Raw genomic sequence first — 24,852 nt, 5'->3', positions numbered from 1 at the left:
GTCACACTCTCGATACGACATTTTGCAGCAGGCACCGCGATAAAGTGACAGTTCGGCCTTCTAACTTTTACAAATGGAATCAAATAACAAAACCCAAAAAATTCGTTCATATCTAAGCTCTAAGCTTGCAGTTTGCGCTTTATTTCTTATGCCGCCTCCAGAGATTTCACAATTATTAATCTTTGGTCGAAAATATTAGGAAGCGGCCAAACCTCCCTGAGCCATCCTAATTATTCTACACGATTGTATTTGTAGGAAACCAGTTGTATTACTCAAACAGCAAATTTTTATTCGTTTGAATAAATTTATTGTAATATATATATATATTTAGAAATATTATAATCCTACTTCGATCTGCATATCATTATCACGAGAATATTTCTTGTCTTTTCACATTTGCATCCGCTTAAATCTATAATATCAATAAATCCAGAATTAAAGTTCCACAATTTAATAATCAAATATTTACATTATTAACACCTTCACTGCGTTCTGCTTTAATAATACAATTTTATTATACTTCCTCTTATTGCATCTTTGTATCAAATTACAATATAACTAATTCAATTGAAATTGAATCCGGTAATTGCAAAGCAATATTGCACGAGCTGGCGGCACACCTAAATTTCGTTTTTGAAACCTACATTACACATAATCGAACACATTTTAACAAGCAGACAAAGCCAGCGCTAATTGCACCACTCTTGTTCACAATATTGTAATCAGAGCCTAATGAGAGAACTAATGACCGAATTCCGGAGCTGCTATTCACAAAGCGTCCTGTTTTCCAAAACTGAATCACAAAAGTTACTTTTCAGATGAACGCTGTCTAAAGCAGGGCGGACATCCCTGTTAATTGTTGCTAAGCAACGTTTTCCCATTTATTAGATGTTTCGTCTGACTTCAATAAACTGGTCCCACTGACACACCATTTACAAATTTATCATATTCAGTGGACATTTCAAAGTAAAATATGAATTTTAACGAGATAAATGACTGCAATTAGGATGGCTGGAAGCGCACTTTCACGATACAGTGCATCTCGGAATACCAAATCCACCCTAAACCTAGATTATGTCATTTAAATAGTTCATATCAAAATTGCTTTCAAGCTGAACATCGTCCAGATAGTCCATCGCGGCACCATTATCCTCCGCAAGCAGCTTTTTCACATATTCAAATGACACAAACTCCTCCTCCTCCCGATCCTGATTAATTGATAATCGCTCAGTCGGCTGATTAGTGAAATTATCTGCGGTATCATATGAGCTGGTGTGCTGGCTTTGAAATAGATCCTGGTCACAGTCACGGTCATGGGGGTGGTTACTGTCGCGGTTAGATCGCGGGGAAGCAACTTCAATTGCAATTGGATTCGAGATTTGATTGCTCTCAATGGTCACAATGCAGTTGGAGAGCTCATTAAAGTTCATCGAGTTATTACTCGTGTGGCCGGTGTCATCGTGCATCTGTGACCCAAGCAGATTATTGGAATTATCATCTTGTGGATTCGATTTGGCCTGGATGCAATTAGAGGTGAACAGACTTTGAATACCTCCACTTGCTTGAATGGATTGAACGGAGCGAGACGAAGGATGACTAGCCGAAGTCGAATTGGTGGAATTTGCATCAACGAGCTCGGTGAAAACATCATCGAATATAAAGTAATCACTGCCTTGGCAAGGATATGTAGCTGAAGGGGGGGTTCTCGGTAGCGCTATCGACATCGATGGTGGGCATTGAAAACTTCCTGTTCCTGTGTCACCCATAACCGATGATTCGGAATGTCGGCGTATTTTCATAGCGGAAACGGAGTTTTCCGGATTACGATTTACATTATTGCTCTGGTTCCGAAGGGCCACTGATTTTCGCCTCACGGTTGCCTGATCTCTGTCCGAATGGTTTTTGACGTGCTTCCGTAAGCTTGATGGATCTGTGTAGCGCTTCGTACATCCTGGCACTTGACATGCATATGGTTTCTGTAATAAGTAAAGAAAAACAATGATTAATATAACTGCGTTTTAGTTAAGGTTTGGTAAAGAAAATGCGACGGTTCTTTATTAATGAATTCAACTTATTCCTTGAAAAATTCAAAAGTATGTCTCTAAGTAATAAGAAAGTTTAGAGGAATTTTACAATACAACACGGATATAAAAGGGGTGGTCATATTTTCAAGGAGGCTATTACGTACTGCAACATTTTCAAAAATAACTCAGTTACTAAAAGCTACCAATAACAATTGTTGAAGTAAATTTAAACCAAACTTGTCAATACTATCATCCCTTACTTTGTTAATTTTTTTTCCTTTAAAATCACTTACCGTATCGTAATGAGTTCTTTGGTGTTTTGCCCGATCTGAACTATTACTGAAGGCCTTCACACAACCTTCATATTGGCAGCCATAAGGTCGCTCTCCAGTATGAGATCTTTGATGAATTTTCAAATTTTCCAACCGCGAGAAAGCTTTATTACATCCATTGAACTGAAAAGAAAATACATATAAAAGATTAGACCATCAAATTAAATTCTTAAATTATTTCAAAAAATTCTTAAATTATTTAAAAAAATATAGGGTTTATCATAATATTTACGTTAATTTGAAATTGAAACCTTTGAAATGGCCACTTTTACTACAAAATACCCAGAAGACAAACTTTCCAATTACGTATTCCCTTAAGAAGGAGCAGAATAATAACAACAGTGTCAAGGAAAGTTACATAGCGTCCTAAAAGTACTATTGTGCCCCATTATCGTTATAACTATGGCATATCCATCACGCCTACAAACGACAATAGTTTCGAGATGTTTTCTACTTCTAGGTGCTTCAGTGTGGTATCTGGTATTAAGTATTCTCCCAGTGTAAGTGTCCTAACCTGCTTTGCACAAGCGCACATAAAATCAACAGACGAAGTCCCTATAAATCCATAGCTTCTCCAGATGGTAATTTACGCTACAATGAGTATTCCCACTATGATCCTGATGCTCTTCTTGACAAGGTTTAAACAATCCTGGGAACGCTTGAACAATTAGGCCAACCAAATATGGCCTGGAACCCAACCATGTCTTACTGTGCGAGCCAACCGTTGCCAATTTATTAATGCATATCCATATCAGTTTAGAATTCATCTGGTTGCACCTAAGTGCCTTTATAGTCACCTGACTGTCGGTCAAAATTGCTATATTCTGTTCCTTAAAGTTCCTTTAAGGATTAAAGGAGCCAGATCTATATATGGGGTATATTTCCCCATGAAATATAAAGGTATGCTCTCCCATTGATTCAAAGTACATTTTCATGGGACCAATGGCCTCGCCACCCACTCTTTCTGCTCTGAGACGAGTTGTCTATGTACCAAACAATGAGTTGCGTTTAAACTGTAGGACAATGTCACGCTCTTGCAGTTTACCCCATTGTTCAGCATGTTTCAAAATTTGCGTCGAAGTGAAACTTCATTGACATACTATCCCTTGGTTTCAGTAATTATCGACATCGCCAGGAAAACATATCAAGGTTCCTTCGACTAAGCAGTTTTCCGCCTCGCTGACACCCTCAGACATACAGGAGATTGTCCTAATTGCTTGCATTTGATCCTAGAAATCCTGCTAGAAAGATGTCCTCCAAGCTGTTAGGCATGACTTCATTGTCCCAGTGATACACACACGAGCTAGTCTTTAAAGTTTGTGTAATTACCTTGCTGTTGTGCTGAGTTGGGCTCTATCTGCTGTGGCTTCATAGGTAACCACTGGCTTTATTATTTATATCTAGCATAATATTTTTGGGATGCATCCCCATTTCTTCCTTTTAATGGACTTGCAAATCAGCAAAGCCCTGTACCTTATCAATATATTATAATAACAAAATCAGCGTAGCGGCATCTTCTTGAGCTGAAAAACAAACAAACGTGGGACATTGCGTGAACCTATTGGGATCGCTAGTTAAGGCTGGAATTTAAAAGCAAAAACATAATGGCTCGACCCTGCTTGAAAAGCCGTAAGAATCCTAACCAGGTGCCGTTTTCAACAGGGAAAATCTACAACATATCACATGCTCAATCGACGCTTCACGTACCTCAGATGTTCAAGAGGCGTGACCTTTGAACCTCCCACACTACCTTGGCATCCTCAGCCCCTTTAATTGGAGGGTACCCCCACTTTGATGCGAATTTCACGTGCTAATCCTTTAAGTCACGTGCTAATGTTCATGGCGGTGGTCAAATGCAATACATGGCAAGCATATTAATTGTCTTTCGCAACCATTTGTTGTTTTGCCTTTGTCGAACCGATGGCTGTGTGTTGAGAAGCTCTTTGCTGAGATGGAGGGATTCATGTGTGCCTTTCAGGATGGCGTGGTCGCCACTCGAACTTGCAAAAAGCTCATAATGAAAGAGGAGGTGTAGAACGACCAGTGAAGAATATGTGGTTCGGCATTAGAAACGTTGCACCATCTCATTTCTCCTGCACTATAATGTTACTGGTGCAATACACGGGCAGGTACAATGCTGTATGTAAGGTGATTCACAGAAACATGTCCGGTTAACCGATATGGGCCGCAGGCAGGTCTTGATAGTTCTGCTTGCAGCATGTATTGGACCGGTAAGTTCTGACTATGTGCTGTTAGTTGACAAGACGAGGGGATGTTGCTATCCCAGATAATAGCGATGCTGAACGAAAATACCCGAAGAAGAAGGTGGACTACGAGCCACTAGCTCGGAAAATCAAAGAAATTTGGCGTCTCGAGAAGGCGCTTGTACTTTCCATAGAATTGTCAGCTACATTCCTCACGGCTTTCCTTGATATCCACGGACTATCACATAGTCTGAGTCAAACTATGCAAAAGTACACCATTCTGCACACGTGCTCGATGTTGCAGGGAGTTCTCGACGAATTTTACCTTTAATCTTTTAAATAGGTAGGATCGTCCGACCCTAAATGCTTGGCACTTAGTGTTAGCATTAGGTAAAAATTATAACGAATAGGAAATGGCAGTGATATTAACTAGAAAACAAAATGAATGCAAGGTTGAGAATGATAGTTAAAAAGTCGGGAAAGAGAGAGCTCCAAATAAATAGCCTTGCGTACCTCCAGACAGTTTCTATTCCTTCCTAACTGAATTACTATTATACTTCACCAAAGACTTTTAAGTAAATAAATTTAAAAATGGTTTAAAGCAAAGAAGTGAAAAGGTATTCTGCTCTCCAAGAATGATATTACTATGTTTTTTATGGTTAACTGCTCCAATAAAGCACTATATGCAAGTTAAATCATTAAAATTTCGTTTGCTCCCTTCCAAACTAGTTACCTTTGGCAGCGATTGATTTACACCAACATTTGATTCAATCCAGATAACACATTTCGTATTCTCTTTTTGAAATTACCATCAGGACTACCATTCGTTTCAGCAATATTTATTCAATTGAACTAAATAGGGTTCCTTGAAGTGGCTTCTTCGGTTAATTTAAACAGGAAATGCGACTCTTTCGTGTTCATCTCAACCGGAAAAATCACTTTAAGGAACTCGATTTGAATCAATCGAATCGACATACGAGTACGTGTCTGGAGAATGCGATGTTTTTGCAAGAAATAATGATTGCATAATGAGATGATACATTTTCGATGTATAAAATCAGTGAATTATTTGTCTATGAATCAAGCCATTTTCGTCAAAGGGTTTTACGTAAATACTTTGGTCTGACTTGAGTGGGGTGGTAAGGGGGGGATTCCTCTCTGGCCGGGAATAGAATTTTAAATGAAAACTGGGGATAATACGAGCGTCGAATAAATTTCACACCCGCCCCAATAATTTTCACCCGGGCTTGGATTTTCTTTCTATGGCCCTGTGAATACTGCAAGAGTTTTTTTTTTTAATAAAATTTATATATAATATTCCGGTAATCCATGAAAACCATGGACCAGCCATCTTTTCCGACAAATCTTAGCAATCGGAGGACAGATCCCATTTTAAATGGCTTTTGACACGCTACCTCCTTGCTGCCGCTTCATAATCACGTGATACACTTAGGACTCAACACCAGTAATGTCTACGGAGTATGAAGAAAATTGAAAAAATTTTACTATTTTACGAAAATCTACTATTCTAAGAGCAGCTCCACTCATTGATACGTGTTTGCTCATCAGTTTGCTGACCATTTGGCGAAGAGGAACGCCGTTGGTATTTTGGTCCTTCACAACTAATAACAGAATAAAACTAACAAAATTCACATCGAACTGTATATTAAACTTGGCATCGAAATAAGTCTAATATCTTAATTTTGAACCGACATTGCTATAAAATAGATACGACGAAAATTAGAAATAATAATTAACGACGCGACTTTTGGACAACCTGGATGATGGGATCAAATGAGAAAAATCTCCTACTCTTATGTTATGTGCGTTATGTGCTTACCACAAAAGTGTCGAGAAAAAATTCAGGCCCGAGGTGAAAACTATGCAGGAAAACGTATTCGGGTCTAGAGAGAAAATTATGGGAACCCCCCTTTTATATCCTTTTTCGTTGAAATTTCTATTCCTGGCCCCCAAAAAATCCTTCCCTTTCTACTTTCTCTCGTTAGGCCTGAAGCCTCACTCTGCTTCGTCATCGGCCGGCTCATCAAATCCCGAAAATACTTAATTTTTTAAGCAAATTCATTGGATTTTTAACACCACCACCAAAATGAATTTTGCATTACAGTAGTGAATGATCTGTTCCAATCGGTTAACAGCCCCTAAAAGATTCAACAGAAAGGTGGCAGCCTATTGTTGAAGCCCACATTTTTCACCAGTGATGGTAAAATTTCAAGGAAATTTAATTTTGCTAATTCCACCAGTGAATTTATATTACCCAGTGCAGCGTCGCCAAAATCGAATGTCTGCGAGGTAACAAATGAAGCTTGCTTTCATGTAACCCCGAATATTCCTTGAGAGTTTGATTGCTAGCTGCAGTGGGTAAAAATATCCACTGCCGCCTGTAATGATTGGAGTCGCAGAAGAACTGAAAGTGTTGCCTTAAAAGGATATCATCAAACGTAGTAACGTAAAAATAAAAAGGCGCATAATTAACTTCTCCGTAAATATCCAGCCAAACCTAAGATAATCTTGCCTGACCGAAGTCCGAATATGCATATATGGAAAATATCCAGATCTGAAACCACAAATTTAACTGAGCAGGATGAAAAAGAAAAACAATTTGCAAACAGGAATGAATAAAGTTTTGGCAACATTCCCTTCTAAATTGTCGACTCCACAACAGTTCTACCTAACCAACCCTATTGTGTCACTTTCACCCTGAAATCGATGGTTAATAAAATGCCTCGACTCGGGCTTAAGAATTCATATGTACACTTAAAGTTTTCACCGCTTGCCGAAAAAAGCAAGTGAAAGATATAGAAATTTTGTAAGTTCGCGATGTGTAATCCCGAAACTATCTTGGTACCAAAACGTTAACAGCGCCTCGGATAAGAAATGACCCAAATGTTACGACTTTTGACCGTTTTTGATTGACTTCTCAAATAGGTACACGCTCCTTGACAAGGGTCCCAAGAATGTTCCTTTTCCCATCCTGAGAGACAGTTCCGGGATATCGGCTGACTATTCTAGGCTTAACAGAAAGTGAAATTGCAAAACTCTGAAGAGCATTCCTCTCCCGCTTGCACCACTGTGGTTTTGTACTGAATAGCTATGATAGTACACGCAAATGCGATATCGTAATGTTAGACCTTAAATAAGCGATTCCAGCCCAAGTTACGGAGTGCTACCGTTAGCGTCACGCAGTTCTTTCTATTGGTGGCATTATGATCATGATGTATAATTTGAATGTCAGTGTCACCTCTACCAACCCCTTAACAACAGTGAAGATGATGATTCATAGATTTCTGCAGCTTTTATGGCCTCGTCATCGGCGAAAAATTGTTGTAACACAGAACCTACCACAAGGCCGTTGAGTTTTGATTAACCGGCTACGCACATCTAATCAAATCGGCCATATCGCAATCAACTGTAAATTTAGTATTTATCTCCGGAATGTGCATATCAAAAGGTCTGCTAACATCGGTCCCGAAAGAGACCATCATCTGATGTTCGCTCATCTTCGCTCGTATGTCGCTACGGTGTCGACCCCATCAATTGAGTGCAGACCGTCTCCGTGATCTGGTCCTTGTTCCTCACTGCGCAAACAACGCAAGCACTGAACAATCTGGCCAAAAAGCACCCCTGTATTTGGCGCAGGTGACATTTTTGGTCTACTCCCAAAAAAAATGTTGCAAGGCCGACCTGACTGCGGAAAGATACGGAGCTCTGAGCCAATAAAAGGCAGCGAACATAACGTCCTGGATCTCTATTTTTATGTCAACAGACAGACAGACTCACGTACAAGAAATATGGAATAGCGTACGTCGTAGGAAAAAGAAATCTGCCATTTCAGAATCGTATATTGCTTGAGGAAAGAGCTCGCAGGTGGTCGCAATTTTTTCGACGGATCTATGAGAAACGTTAGCAGTAGGCTTCTCATCCATGCTCCATGGAAGTAGAAGAAGCATTTCGGCATGTTTCAAAATGATATAACATCCGCTGAAGTTCCAGTTGTGAGTAATATAGCGATCAAGCCATCGCAACATGTATATAGAGAATGCCGTTTCATTTCCCCCAAAACAGAAGCGAAGCTATTTATTTATTTGATTTAACGGACAACAAACAGAGAAAACTCCAATTAATTATTGTCCTCAGGAGGAGTAGAAAGCGAAACACTTATCCTAGGTTTCAAACTACTGAAAGTAGAGAAGTTCAAAGGACCAAGCTGTTCTACGTTGTAATTTCGGCAAAGCCTAGGAATGGGGGAATGGAAGTAGATTTCGAGCTCTGCGAAGCGCACGTTGAAAATGTCTGCGCTACGTATGTTATAAGACGCAGGACGGCAGGTGATGTCGTCAGCGGCGGAGCAGCCCATCAGACCCGAGGAAAGTTTAAAAAATGCACATAGATCCAGATAGGATCTTCGCTGTTGTAGGAAGGGAAGGTTCAGAAAGCGGAGGCGAGAGGAGTAGTCCACCCGAGGGAAGCTTTTCTCAAAGAAGAGGGAACATTCACCCGTTCCCCGTTGCACATTTTCAAGGGCAAGACAATCACAGTTACGGGAGGGGAAGCAGATCACGGAGCAATATTCGAGGGTATTCCTCACGAGGGAATTGAAGAAAGCTAAAGAGAGTTGGATGGAGTCAAAATCAGAGGAGGAGCGAAGTATAAAGCCTGACAATTTTACAGCTCGAGTGATGACATCGAGGCAATGGGTCTCAAAGCAGAGCTTATTGTCGAGAGTGACTCCGTCTTGAGTGGAATTTAAGCAGGATAAAGAATGCCCGTTAAGAGAGTAGGAGAAAGAAATAGGTGCGGATTTTAGGGAGTCGCACATAGAGTGGCACTTTCTGATGTTTAGCGCTAAACCATTAGTCGAACAACAACGAACCAGAGTATCCAGGTTAGATTGAAGGGAAACACAGTCCATAGGCGACGATATACCGGAAAACAGCTTAGGGTGGTCTGCATAGAACAAACAGGGACAAGTAAGGAGCGGAGGAAGGTCGTTAATAAAAAAAAGATAACAAGGGACCCAGAATAGATCCCTGTGGGATGCCAGTGGAGGGGGAGAAGAAGCGGGAAGTACAGCCGTCAAAAGAGACGCGGCAGGATCGGTTGGAAAGGTAAGAGGCAAGCCATAAAACAAGTGGTATGGGAACGTTTAGAGACGAGAGTTTGGATAGAAATATCTTGTGATTTACAATGTCGAAGTCTTTAGTGAAGTCAGTGTAAATGGTATGCACTTCTTGCCGTGTATTTAGACATTCGACGACAAAGTTGGTAAAGTCAAGCAGGTTGGAGGTAGTGAACCTAAGTTTAAAGAGCCATGTTGCTCTTTAACTATGTGCTGGCCAAAGTGGGCGGCCAACCAGTTATCTTTGCTATCAACGCCCTCAAGGTGAATAAAGTCGCCTACCTTGAATATTTCAATACAGATCTATTATAGTAAACGCTGCAAAGCTGCTCATTCCAATTCATTTATAAATTCTGATAACTTGAGATCTTTCGCAATGAGTAGAAAAAATTGATGACCGTCGTCAACTGGGTATTTCCATTCTCCCTGGTATCGTAAAATCATCCCGGAGGTCAACAGGGAACACCTACACAGGGCCACAGTAATACCTTTCGGATCGTTATGGAGCAATGCGCGGAGTTTAGATAATAAGTTTCTCAACAACGCGAACAGAGGTAGGGTATCTGGAATGCTGTACACACGAGGTACATTCTAGAGAAACTAACAAATGTAATCAGAGCGACATTTGATGGTGAAAAATGTCAATGTACTAAATCGATACAAACTCTACAAAGAAATTCAAACTCAAAGTGGAGTTCGTCATCGTGGTTTTTTGTCACCGATAATTTTTCTTTTCGTTATCGATAACATTCTTCATACTTCCTTAGCTGGAGGCGATAGAGGCATTCAATCAACTACATCGTCTTTCCACAAACATCTTGACTACGTTGAAGGCATAAGCCTGCTCTCTCCCTAAGTCATGGAGCTTGGTCAAATGACTCTTGATTCAGAAAAGGAAGCAAACAGAGTTGAGCTGCAGATGAATTCCAATCAAACCAATGTCGTCTATCTGACACTGGGCGTTCCTATTGCAATATTGAGCGAAATATTGGGGACTTCGATAGCTTTATGCTCCATGCATTGTTTTGTCGAGACTCTAGAAATACTGCTATGTCAATAACAATATCAAATTGAGGCTGTTCCGTGTCAATATTCGCTCTCTATTGCTATTTACTGCGACTCCCGGCATCTAGGTTGTGATCCCTTATGAGATACGAAGGTCCTCAGGTTTTAATAACATGTATCCGCGTGATGCCATTTGGTCTGAGGAAATAACAAATGAAGAATCCGCCAGCGCATTAGTCAGTTACAAGTGGTTGTGTTGATGAGAAAGGGGAGGGGGCAGTAGGTAGGTTCCACATAGAGAGAAGGCGACATTGGGGGTTACACCAAGCCATGGAACCCACTATCCCAAGATGACCCACGATTGGGTCGCTCTAGATCTATGAGGTATAAAATAGTAAAAGGTGTAAACTTCTTGCAAAGTGGCCTACAACTTAGCATGCTAACGTTTCAGAAGAAGTCATGAAAACCTATTTAAGTCCCCTCTATTGATTTTGATTTGAGAACACAAGTAAGTGAAGTAATAGTGAAAGTTATTTATGGCTGATGTGAAAACATTTGATTGAAAATACTTCGCACAAATACACAAATTGAACTCAAACTAAAAATTCAACCCAATAGCATTCATACCCAAATATAACTAAAAGTTTCTTTGTAGATATTTATTTTTGCAATCCGCTTTGAGTCCTACATATAAGTATTCCATTTCGAATTTAGTACTCAATCCTTTTTCGAAGTTTTTCTCTATCCTTTTCGATAGGAATCCTTTTGAAAAATCATCGGCATCCAACTGCGAAACATTTCCTCTCGCATTTTACAGTCTCTATAAAAGCATAATTCATGCTTATGTGTATGGACACATATGTATATATATAAGTCTATATAGATAGGTAAAGGGTAAATATACTCAAGCCGGCACACATTCCTCAAAAGGATATCATAGAGAAGCATATTCACGTTAGAACCGAAACGCTCAAACCCTAGTTCGTGCCTTCATTAGAATGCCAGGGATTATATATCGGCGGAGCACATTTATGAGAATCTAACAAAATTTGATATAATTTTTATTCACCACTTCGTGATAGCAAACGGATGGGCATAAGGGTCGTAATCAGAGTGAATATGAACTGAAACATGTAGCATATGGCCCCCATGGAGGAACTCCATTGAAATTTGATACAGACATAGAAGACGCTCTGGGAATGACTAATCGTGGGATTAGCGAAAAGTAATTACGATAATAGCTACTTGTCTCTACAAGTTGGAAATATATCTTCATTGTAAGCAAGATACATATAAATTTATTTTGGAACCTTCATAAATCTTTATTGGCATTTCTAAAGCGTTTTCTGATAAATTTCCTGGAATTTGATACCATTACAATTTTAGATTTGATGGTATTACTATTTTCGAAATATGCACATATATACGCGAGTGTACATAAATAATTGATGTTGATAGATATACAAGTTTCATTTTTACTTACCGGGCATTTATTTGGCTTTTCACCGCTATGTACTCTCATGTGAATTAACAGTTTATATCGTGCATTAAACGGCTTATATCTCCTCGGGCATTCGACCCAAAAGCAGGAGAATTCCTCGCCTTTTTTCAACTCAACATGCCGCTTTTCAATGTGTGCCACAAGACTACTCTGGTTCGAAAATATCTCGTTACAATCCATCCACTGACATTCCAGACCGCAAGTTTCGTCCTTAATTTCAGCAATATCACTGCCACTGCCGACGACATTGCATCCGACATTGATGCCAGTCTCTAGTTTCAGACTCTTTTCAATTTCAACAACACAATTAGCCGCTTTGGTATCATTAATTGTCCAAATGTCCTTATGCTCTCTGTTAGGCTTCTCAGGACTGGTGAAATCATTGTTGTAGTTTTCAGGAGGATGCGAGTAGGAATCATATGTATGACATGTTGATACAGCATTGTCTAGTGACATGGGTTGGTATCTGCTCAAATTGGGACTGATGTGTGAGCCGAAAGTGCTTGTGATTGAGGGTAGCTTTTGAATTTCTTGTACGTCTTCCATATGGTTATTCTCGACATTGTGGTATTTTGGTGAGGTTACTGTCGGAGAGTCGTGAAGATTTAATGCCAGCCAGGGATCTAGAGATGGTGATGAACATGGTGATTGGTTTTTCGATTGGCAATTGATTTCGTCGTAATTGAAGTATTCGACATCAATGTTGTCGTTAAATTCACAAGTCTTTTTTAGACGTTCGATGTCCTCTGGTTCGAATTTGAAGATGTCACCTGAAGAATAGAAGAGAGACGATTTTGAAATATAGTTTCTTCCTTGTTTAGCTAAAATTCCTAACTAGAATAATTGCCCCTAAACGGAAACCATCATGTGGATCGATCCTACACTATACAGTTTATGTATTTTCAGAATTTAATTGAAACATTCTTACTTCTTGGGACATATTTTTTGGACTATGTATCTACCAAACTTACTGCTCACTGCATCTATATTTCAAGAAATATTGATTCTTACAACTGCAAAGAATAAAATAACACAAAGGTAAACGCGTTCTCTTTGTCGCTTCTATAAATCGCACAACAAAATCTTCAACGAATTCAACATGGGTTGAGGGTTTTCCATACATACAAGAGTTAGAAAAGGCTAAACCAAGAGAACTCCACTTTTCACATAGCGTGTGCCATTAGCCGAGCAACCGGAGAAAGAGAATTGCATCATAAGGATATGATTACCTTCATTAACGAGCTAACTTTGTAGAAGCCGGATAGCGAAAGAACTATTGTAGATTTCGAAGAGGGGTCGAAAAATGAATGCCTTATGCTCTAGCCGTGAATGCCAGCCCTTTAATCAGGGAATCAATTTTAATGAAGCACAGAAGTGAAATTGCTAATGGCTGCATGTAGTTTTGGTGTAACATATAGAAGATTATATTAGCAATATAACAAGTGTAATTATTGATAATTTTCAATATTTTCTTCACGGAAGGAAGATCAAGCAGTTACTCCTTTGTACAGCTCCGTTTGATTTCTATTTTTAGAACATCAATTTAAGAACGGCATCAAGGAATAGGAGGAAACATTATTATGGAGTGAATAGCCTCCGAATGAGATATATTTGGAAATAAATTTACAATAATTCGATCCAGTGAACAGAATACACATGTATGCTTCATTGCTTACCCAATAAGTCAATGAAACTTTTCAAGACTGAAGGAAAAAGTAAATTGACAGCAGGTAAAAGTATATTAATTAGCCTTCTTTACCTACAAGTGATCTACACCACAAACGTCAGTCCTTGGCCTCTACGATAGTTTGCTTCTACTCTTCCAGGTTCAATGCCGGCTTCCTCCAATTGGACAGTCTCAAAAGCGACCTGCTGCCATGAAGAGAATTCGGTATCCAAACGAAATTTATAAGAAGGTATAGGCTGACCCTTCTCAATGTGCGAGGCCAGATATAAGCAGCAGGGTCATCCTCGAGACCATTCAACATCAACAAGGCAAGGGGCTGCCTCGACCTTTAATCTGGCCCTGGAGAAAATGATTCAAGTCCACTTAACTACTGGCATACACTGACAATATCGACATTATGGAAAGAACAACCTGAGATATACATTCTACCTTCATCTAGATCAAGCAGGCGGCGCGAGATTATGGGCTGCATATAAATGAAGGCAGGACGAAGTAGATTTTGGCAATGTCAGCGCCAAAGACCAAAGAACAAACAACATTGGATCGCACCGGCCAAACGGGTCCGGTTGTTGGCTGCCAAAAGAGCTCATTTCAGCTTACAAAACCTATTTCGGTCGAAACGTCTCACCATAGGGTCAAAGCTCTTACTGTACAAGACTATGATCTTGCCAGTCCTCATGTATTCCTCGGAGGCTTGGGTTCTCAGCAAGAAAAATTACGAACTCTTGGCGGCGTTCGAGGGAAGAACGCCAATAACTTTCTTAATAATAGTTGGATTTCATTCAACCTTTAGTTAGCCCTTATACTAAAATGCCAAATCTTGTACTTCTAGGATGATATTAAGGGAGATTTTTGGGTAAATTTCTAAAACATAGTAATATACCATTAACTTTAACTGAACAGATATCGGAATGGCATGTATTTTGTGACATAGCTTTCGTATAGATGCACCGTGATGACCTTTTTTCAGATTTTTCGGCTGGATGGGTTCTGAGAATGAGACCTGTTTCACCTTTCGGTACACACATTTTGACCGCTTACTGCCCTATGTTTCTCCCCACTTTCGCATGTATGGGGTTCACAGATACCTTCTCACCAAATTTCGTGACAATTTGTTCACCCGTTTCTGAGTAAATTGAATGTGATAGACAGACAGACGCAAAATAAGTCCGGATTTAGCCAAATTGGTCGCAACCAAATCCCTGGTGCGCATAGTTATAGAATTCCTCCGGGAGAAGCCATTATTTTACGATCCGGACGACGGACATAAGGCATATAGAACAACTTGCTGGGTTCCACAAGGATCAGTTGAGTCCAGTAATGTATGATGGAATTTTAAAGTTGCAACTGCCCAAAGGACTGACAATCATTGACTTCGCAGACGACATCGGAGTGACTATCGTGGGACAATATATTGAGGGGATCGAGGTCCGCACGAATGAAGCAATTTTCGAAATAAAGTTTTGGCTAGCAGACGCTAGTCTGACGATCGCAGAGATTGATCACCAAGCGAAGGAAGCAAACGTCGATAAAGATCAGAATGGGCGAATACATAATACATTCGCAACCAACAATCAAATATCTGGGAGTCATAGTTGGTCGAAAGCTGAAATTCAAAGTTCATTTTGAAAATTGAGCAACCAAGGCTTCCGGAGCCGCTACATTGTTGGCAAAAATGTTAGTAAATGTAGGTAGTCCTAGACAAAGCCGTCGACTCTTTATCTCGAGAGTTGTCAGCTCCATCTTGCATTATGCAGCTCCAGTCAGGGCACCGTCTTTGAAGTTGGAAGCAAATAGAATAAAAATCGGAATCCCATACCGATTGAGTGCATTGCGAACTACATTGCGTGCACTTACCGTATAATATCAGACGAAGCAGCATGTGTGAAACAGGCATGGTCTCCATCGACATCCTGACGAACAAAGGCCTCTATGCAATCGGCGAATCCTGTACCTATCATCGGCAATTAGCATGAAATGAAGCTATTTCCGAGTGACAAAAAAGGATGGGATGATTCAACTAAAAGACGCTGGACTCATGGGATTATTAAAGATGTCTCAAAATGGATCACTCGAAGACCCGGTGAGGTTAGCTACGACCTAACTCAATTCCTAAGCGGACACAGAGGATACCGTGCCTACCTTTATCGCTTCGGACGTGAGGACTCCTCATATTGCCTGACATGCAAGATGACTCCGGGGAATGCGGAGCATGTTGTTTTTCCTGCCCGAGGTTCGCCGCACACAGAACGGAGGCGGAAATTGAAGGCGGGGCGCGGTTGTCACCCGAGAATATCATGGATGAAATGCTAGCCTCGGAAAAAATTTGGAGGGCGGTGGAAAAATTCATAAAGGCGATCCACAATCTGTTGAGAAAGGAGGAGCTGCGGAGGAAAGTAGCAAATAGCACGAGCCGAAGTTCGTAACTAATCCTGCCCCGCTGCGTAATACCGAAATGGCAGTCCCGCGGGGTAAGCGAAGAAAAAACCTTATTAAAATCGGTACAATGTCTGTCTGTTTACTGTCTGTCGCACGCACTTTCCTCAGAAACGGCTTTGCCGAATAACACGAAAGGGAAGATTTGAACTGTGAACGCATGTAGTGACACCATTCTGCAATCAGTTTAAGGGGGGTATCCGCATGTATTTAAATGGGGGGGCGGTATATATTTTCTATTAGAGGTAAGGTAAAGGTAGTTCAACCCGTTCCCTTTCTATGGCTGGCATAATTTTGAGATATTTAGAATCAACTGCATTTATGAACATCAACGCGGAAGCATCGTTCTATCGAACGCACTCGTTCGCATTATGGCCACATGCTAATGGATATTATCCCGCAGTACTAACTGTGCCTTCTTCTAACGTTGTTCGAAATTTGCTAGCAACTCTCAACGTAGGAGATATACTGCCCGTAGTTTCCCTATGTACGCCTTCGCATTAAGAACCTTCGTCCAATGAATACTCGAGTTGATTAAGCGTGAGTCCCTCGACGTAGTTACCCAGGTTTCAAATTTATTTTGGTCATAGATGTTTGTGTTCGTCTTGATTATTACACAGTATAAGGTGGGATGATAATGAAACTGGAGCACAGTTTCATTGAAAATCAAAAAGGGAAAAAATATAACAGTACCAAAAAGGTTCCTATATGCTACTGGATAGTACAGCTTCAGTATTGTGTTTTGTCCACTCAAGCCCACGTTATATTAAACACTCCCTGATAAGCCTGACCGATGGCTCCAATGCGAAAATATCATCAAGTCTTTTGTCTACTACTGCAACATCTGCCCATCATCTGTCTATTTATCTGGCATCCTCTAAGACAGGCAATCAGTTTGCTTGGCTGATGCACTTTGCCTGGAAACGGTTATATCTATTAGTGCAAAATTTGGTGCGACTGTTATCACTGTGAAATAAATTCGCGCAAATATGTCGTGTTCGTTTTGCAGACTTCCAAATAGTGAATCCTCATTTCAGTGGAGAATTCCAATAAATATTTAGCTAATTCTGGTCATTATACTGTTTTTTTTTTTGTTTTCGACTCTCGTTTCTTCATTTTTATTTTTAGTCTGTCTTAAGTTTTCGATCGAAATTTATGAAACTCTAATTATTAGCGTTAATCATTTGACAATAGACCCAATCTCAACCTCCTCAATTCCCAAAGCCTTTCTCTTGTCGCATAGCAGCTATACTTTGTAAAGGTGGTCTCTTATTCATACGACCTATGTATATAGGACGCTGGTGGTTCACTCGGCTGGTTCCAGTCTTATTGCTCTCCTTTCCTTCCTTCCAATCAGTAAAGCGTTGCTACTGCTACGTTTACTACTTCCCAGATTCATGAATCCTTCGCTTTTTACGTTCTATTTTCTTATTATTATTGTTAGCCAATTACTCGCACACATAATTAGATGGATGATTGGGGCATGTATTGATTACCATTCTTCGTACTTACGAAAACGCGAGAAAATGAAAATTTCCACCAGCTGGAAGTGAACAATAGATAACCTGAATAGAAACCAGTCAGGATCTATTTGAAGCAGGAAAGAAACCTACAAAATCTATAACTTGATTTCGGTTTCTTCACCAAAGTACTGGACAGGAAATTGGAATTTGTGATCAGTCTAAATTGATGGAACTAGGGCTTTCCAACTTCATCAAACATTAGAATCCTGCTTTTCCTCATGCGCGTTTTTGAGCAAACTTACCGGCCATTCACTTGTGGTAAGTAACTCGGTTTAATAAGATGAATGACAGCATATAATTAGGTTGGTGATGCGGCATGTAAATGACGTTATAGAAACCGTTGCTAATGTTATCTCGTCAAAGGTCAAAGTTATTGCTTCTTTGCAAATTCAAAACTTGAATGTCAATATCACTTGAAAGCGGATATTTTCGCATAACATATGCATTATATTACGTGCTACGTAAAAGGGAGACAAATGAGCACTCGAAGGTTTTTATAAAAGAAATACACAAAACCTTTCATACCTGAAGTGTCCAGGTTCCGATTTCCCGACATTTTCTCCAAAGTGACGAACCACACTTCTAGTTAGTATATCACTTGTTTAACCGTTGTATTCGGGAATAGTGATTTAACATTAATGCTCGGTAATAGAGCTTCTATATCTAATGAGGCTTATATTTCCTTTCTGAAGTTTTTAATTCATTCTTGATCTTCAGTTTGTCCATTACCTTTTGCAGTTTTTCGCCTCTCGTTTTCTTGTAAATTTAGCGGTCAATTTTGCTCGACAGCCACTTCGCATGATAATTTCTTTACACTCATTGCATTCATAGGCAGACATTTACTCCATGGTAAGGAGGGGTTGGCGGAAGGTGAAACAGGTACAGCAGAGACCTGGTTATAATGTCTCAGAAGTCTCTAAGGCAATAAAATTGCGAAAGCCCCAATAGGCTCCCCCCTTTCAACGGAAAGAGGTATTCAAAAGGAAAATCGATGGCTCCAAAACAGTTGGGAAGCTGGAAAAACGATAGAAAAACTCAGTTGACGCGAATAGTGCTTCCTTATTAGGTATAGAGAGATAGCAGACGCAGTTGTTGAACAGGGAGGATAGAAGGCAATAGAGTCGGGAAGCTTAGGCTCGAAACAAGCTGTAGCACTGCGAGAAAGAAGGAGAGGTTTAGCATTCTTAACTATGTGGCTCTCCTGATTATTACTTCACACACATTTTTAGAACTTTAACCAACTTTCTTACAGAGACTAGGAACGGGTCTTCTGCTTCTGAATATTTGATTTTTGCTTTTGTCTGCTTCTTCTTTTTAGAGATTGTTTCCAATGGTAGCATAAATGAGACATTTACTAACCATATGGTGAACTGTTGACATGACTTCTTTACGATATACGAGGGTGATTTGAAAAATTTTCCGATCTCAACGTGAAGATGGCAGCACTTATCAAGAAAAGCTAGGGAATGTGGTTGCGCATCTTTTGACAGATACTCATAAAAATTTCAGCCGTTTTGCACGCTTGTTTGAGTGAGGCGATGTGAGTGGTTTTGTGAAAATAGAAAAAATCGATTATCGAGCTGTCATTAAATATTTGTTTTTGAAAGGCCTGCGCAAATCTTTACTGATGCTTTACACGGGGACTCTGCACCATCATCATAATTTACCACCGTGAAAATTTTGAACAGTTGAATTCAAACGTGGCCGCACAAGCTTGGGAAACGGTGAATGTTCAGGACGTCTAAAAACTGCAACCACTCACGATGACATCGCTAAAGTTCACCAAATAGTGCTAAACGACCGTCGAATTTAAGTGGGAAAGATAGCAGAAGCTAAGAATATGTCAAAAGAACGTGTTTGCCACATATTGAATGACGATTTAAGCATGAGAAAACTGTCCACGCATTGGGTGCCGCATTTGGTCACGTTAGACCAAAAACGTGTTCGAATGAACAATCCCAACGCTCTGTTGGCGAAGTTTAGACGCAATAAATCAGAGTTTTGGCGAAGATTAATTACTGTCGATGAAACTTGCATACACCATTATACACGCCAAATAAAAATTCAGTCAAAACAGTGGACTGCGACGGGGCAATCGACTCCAAGAAAAACAAAAACTATTTGTTCGACTGGGAAAGTTATGGCGACTACTTTTCGGGATAGTCATGGAGTTATCTTGATCCATTATGTTCAAACAGGGAAAACCATTACAGGATCATATTACCTATCATTACTCGATAAGAAGATAAGAAATTGCGGAAAAACCGCCACATTTGTAGAAAAAAATGCTGCTTCGCCAAGACACGCCGTCCCACACCTCTGTGGTTGCCATGGCGAAAATCCACGAATTACGGTTTGAATTGCTTGACCACCCTCCTCATTCAGCAGATCTACCCCCAAGCGACTTCCTTTTGTTCCCTAATGTAAAAACTGCGGTCGGAGGACAAAGATTTTCGTGAAATAAGGAGACCATCAGCTTCGTAGACAATTATTTTGCAGAGAAAGACGCCAAGTACTATTTGGACGGGTTGAAGAAATGGGTAAAGCTGGTAGACTTACAAGGGGACTATGTAGAAGAATAAAAATAAATGTCTTGGATCATTGCTAGGTAGAAAACTTCTCAGACCACCCTCGCAATTCGAGATCACTACGCCGTACGAATATCGGTCGTGCTTGGGTTACTTTTCTTCAGTACCGCCAGTGTTCTTTCCAGAATACTTGTTTTTCAAACCTCATCACAAAATGCTAACAACCCTCCGAATTTTCCGTATGGGATTGATAGCTGTCCGGATAGCTGAGTGGTTAGAGCGCAAGGCTGTCGTACGGAAGGTCGCGGTTCAAATCTCACTGGTGGCAGTGGAATTTGTATCGTGATTTGACGTCGGACACCAGTCGACTCAGCTGTGAATGAGTACCTGAGTCAAATCAGGGTAATAATCTCGGGCGAGCGCAATGCTGACCACATTGCCTCCTAGTGTACCGTTACGGTCTTGAATGAAGTGCTCTAACACACTTCAAGGCCCTGATCCAACATGGATTGTTGCGCCAGCGATTATTATTATTATTATTGATAGCTGGAAGCTTTACCTCAAATATTGTTTAAGCAAAGTTTAGCTTCTTAAGAGATTTTAGCTGTAATCCAATTATGGTAAATGTATCATTTTTACCGTATTATTTGATAAGTATATTGGTTCTTATGAATAATTTTATTCAATATTCTGAATGTCGAATTATTTTTTCGATAGCCGATAAGAAGAAATAAATTGTTTTTCAGATGTCATTATGCCGAAATCACCAATAACAATAACATCAGACTCTTCTCCGACCCACATTTTTTATAACTTCCGTTCTACAGATTTATGTACTTATGCATTCCCTTTTTGAAAGAAGCATGCACTCAAGGTAGAAACCACTTTATGAGCCTATCAACAAAAATCCCCTCATAAACGATGACAATTTCAATCGGCACCTTAGATTTGCACATAAACGGTAAGCTGCGTCTCCTAACATTGAATGCGTCGCATATTGCAGTGATATTACTTATCTAAAATAATATATCACTATACGATTGCCGAAAAGCTTTAGGTATCATTGGTGTCTCCTCTTGGTTATTTAATCTACCTTCGGTAAGAAATTTTCTATTCTTCGACGGCACCATATTTTTGGTTGAGTTTTATCCGAGACATTTATCGGTCTTTCCAGGCAATTCACTGCATGTTGGGCATCCCCATCAAATATGTATCTTACCAGTATCCAAGTTACATACCAAGGTAACTTTTTACTAGGCATTATATTAAGCCAAACTGACGTTTGAGGAATACCTGACGCTCTTGAGTGGTAGTGGCAAAGATTCTCGTTGACTCAGAACAACGTAATTCATGAGATCCTTGTACCATTTATCGTCATATCAAATTTATGATACATTTATTGTGTACTGAACCCATTAGAAGGATAGTCACAACACATGAATGAGAACGCATCCAGTGCAGAATTTTCTTATATTCTTGTGTCATTTTTAATTAAAAAACATTGTCACCGGAATATCTAATTAAACAATAACATTCGATATAACAAAAGTCCTAACACTATCGATATTTTTGAATTTCTGTTGATCAACCTACGCATGTACACCAACTATCAAAGATAAGCTTTTTATCAACACGTCTGAACCTTTCTTATACCTATGAGTTACAATCATTGTTCCGGTGGCAATTATAATGTTCATTGAACTCATTACTCTGAATTAAATAATTAATCTATTGCAAATAGGACAAGCGCATATCTGCAAGACAAGGTAAGATAAGCTAAAACTTTTCTGTAATCTAAATTTTAAACTTTATCAATCTAATCACAATCAGGCACCATCAATTAAACAATTTAATCAAACTAAAACAAAATAAACTTTCAAAAACCCAGACAATTGGAAATATACAAAGTAATAAATAGTTTCCAAAATCCAGATAACACATTCATTCATTTTTGAGTAGAAACAGTTAAAGAGACATAACATATATGTAGGTTTTGTGTACCACACTGGCCTTCACTTACCTTTCATAGCAACGGTGTTTCCATAAATCGGTGTTCCAACTTCATCAAATATGGAGTTTGGGGTGTCAATATACGAGGCAATATCTGAGATATCGACCGCTTGCGAGTTGAAATCTTTCGCACTGTTGGAAACCAACTTATAACTAGGAGAGAGAGTATACTGACAAGTAACAGGTGAACTATATGTGGAATATGGAGAAGTTGGAGTCAGTATAGCAGTAGAACTAAGAGCATTTTCGGGGAATTGTGGAATGTTTAGATGGGAAGGTTGATTCGGTATAACTTGACACTGGCTAAAGTTTGTCAGCCGTTGCATTTCGGCTGAATTGTTTATGAACATTTTGACTTTGTTAATTGTTTTATTATTATATTTTTATTATATTGCACGAATGAATTAGCTTGTCCTAATAAAAACCGATTCCCGCAACACTACGAATTGCAATAAACTCGGCTGTCTGTTTATCTTTGAATTATCTTAAATCACGTAAACTTTGCTACCACACTTGTTTCCTCGATTCCTTCAGCATCAACGAAACTAAATATAAAACATAGTCTACACTTCCGAAACACTGTTTCATAGTAAATGAGGACTGTTGCCAAAATCCACAGACCAAACAAAAACTAAAAGATCCGCAAATTATCTCATACGTAAGCAAAACGCGGGAAATCCCTATGACAAAATTTTCTATACTTAAATATTAGCTCGGGACTTGTGGTACACTAGCCGCTGCAAGCGAGTATGTAAAATGAGCCGGCTTTTAGGAGCATGCGGTGCTACTGTGTGACTGCTATGGTAGCTCGTGAAAAACTTATCCCTTTTCTGAATGCATTCCTCCCAAATACCGCTAGAATCGTACACTAATGAGATATCTGCCTATGCTTAAAGACTCTTCTGTTGTTGGTTTTGCCTTTCTGGAGCTCAAAATGTGCGCTCTTATGAAGTACATAAAATAAACGAGGCCCTGTGACTCTATCTTGGGCAATACACTTTTTTCTTGGATCTAAAAGAAAGACACAGCAACGTACCTACAATGCCACATAAAGATCATATGTGAACAGGATCGCGATAGGCACATATGGTGTCACAAAATGTGCGGCTTCAACACATTTTACGTCAAGTGACTTCAACCCATCATAGTCATGGTGTCCCTTTCCGATACTGTTTAATGTAAGCAGAATAGCATTATCCAGAATAAATCGTTAGATACTTGGAGTGTTTAATATACTTTGAATGCACATTAGTAGAGAGTGGGATCCTAAGAAGTAAAAATAATAAAGAGATAATTTGAAAAAATAGATTATCCCTAGTCATAAAATCGGATATTTAATATTAAAGGAAACACTTTTTAATCATGGTGATACCAATACGATTGATTAGGTTTTCCTGGATCAGAGGCCGAACTTCATCAAATTCTCAGCAATTTTAAAAAGAGAAAATCAGATTTGTGCGGCTTAATTGAATTCCGCTTGAATGATGGGAAACGAATCTCGAAAATCGATCATTGCTAGCAAGGAATATATTCCCCATTCAATCATAAATTGTAGCAAATAAGCACGAACTTAACCAAATCCCACTCTATATACAGCGGCGGAAAAAAATAGCAGTGCCGACTTCATGAACTGTGAAAGAGCAAAAAATTAACTCCAAAGTTTGGTTAAAATAGATATTTTGACGTCGTTACGCGTCCCTCTAAAGATTTTTTATTGGAGAAAGACAGAGAATTTAGCAGCCCGCTCCATTAAGGCAATTTTATTGCCCAAAAACAATGCCAGTATGTCGCTTTCAAAAGTAGCTCATTTCTTGGATTTGGGCATTCAAATTATGATACCTTCATATGTTCCGAACTATTTCAATTTGAATTCCTCTTTTATATAAGTTGCATGCAATCACAGATTTTTGTTCGAAATCTTGACGATGCATTTTACACCCGCAGACGATGAAACCCGTTTTTCGACCGCGAATTTCAATTTATGTGACTTGCGGTTTTGTCCAGGGCAGAGGCAACTCATCAGACGCTGGCTCTGCCTAGGGAGCAGCGTGAGCGAAGTGGTTACATGGTGACATTTGCTCCCTTTTATTAATTCAAAAAACCTGAGTATGAATTACAACGAACACAAATTCGTCTTGTAAAATTTTTAGGCCTAAGCCCACCGAGGCTAAACTAAAATGTTGTTCAAAAATCGAGGGATTTCTAAGTCCGCCATCCAATTAATAGCGAACCGGACCAGCCCTGGGAGGATAGAGGTGAGGCAGCGTCTGGTGAGTTGCCTCTGCCCTGGACGAAACCGCAGGTCATAAATTTTGCAATTTGGGTGCTTGCTCAAGGATGAGGGTTTCGTGACCCATAACCGTGAAAGCATATTGCTTGCCGACTGATCCGGTCCGTCATTTAGTGGATGGCAAACTTAGGAATCCTTAGATTCTTAAACAAGATTTTAGTTTAGGCTTGCCCGG

The 24,852-nt window shown here is 39.6% G+C and overlaps 1 protein-coding gene across 1 annotated transcript; it reads right to left on the bottom strand.

Annotated features, from left to right (window-relative positions):
• Positions 1-385: 385 nt before the first annotated feature.
• On the bottom strand, positions 386-22,726 carry LOC119651005. Its single transcript, XM_038054293.1, has 4 exons — positions 22,398-22,726; positions 12,186-12,973; positions 2,318-2,479; positions 386-1,976 (listed from the first exon to the last, which is right to left on the bottom strand). Exons 1-4 carry the CDS (start codon positions 22,711-22,713, stop codon positions 1,068-1,070), a joined length of 2,175 nt encoding a protein of 724 aa, XP_037910221.1. The 5' UTR covers positions 22,714-22,726; the 3' UTR covers positions 386-1,067.
• Between the last annotated feature and the right edge of the window lie 2,126 nt (positions 22,727-24,852).

The sequence above is a fragment of the Hermetia illucens genome, chromosome 3 (genome assembly GCF_905115235.1).
Source record: "Hermetia illucens chromosome 3, iHerIll2.2.curated.20191125, whole genome shotgun sequence".
Taxonomy (NCBI): domain Eukaryota; kingdom Metazoa; phylum Arthropoda; class Insecta; order Diptera; family Stratiomyidae; genus Hermetia; species Hermetia illucens.
This window is presented reverse-complemented; position numbering and strand designations above follow the sequence as displayed.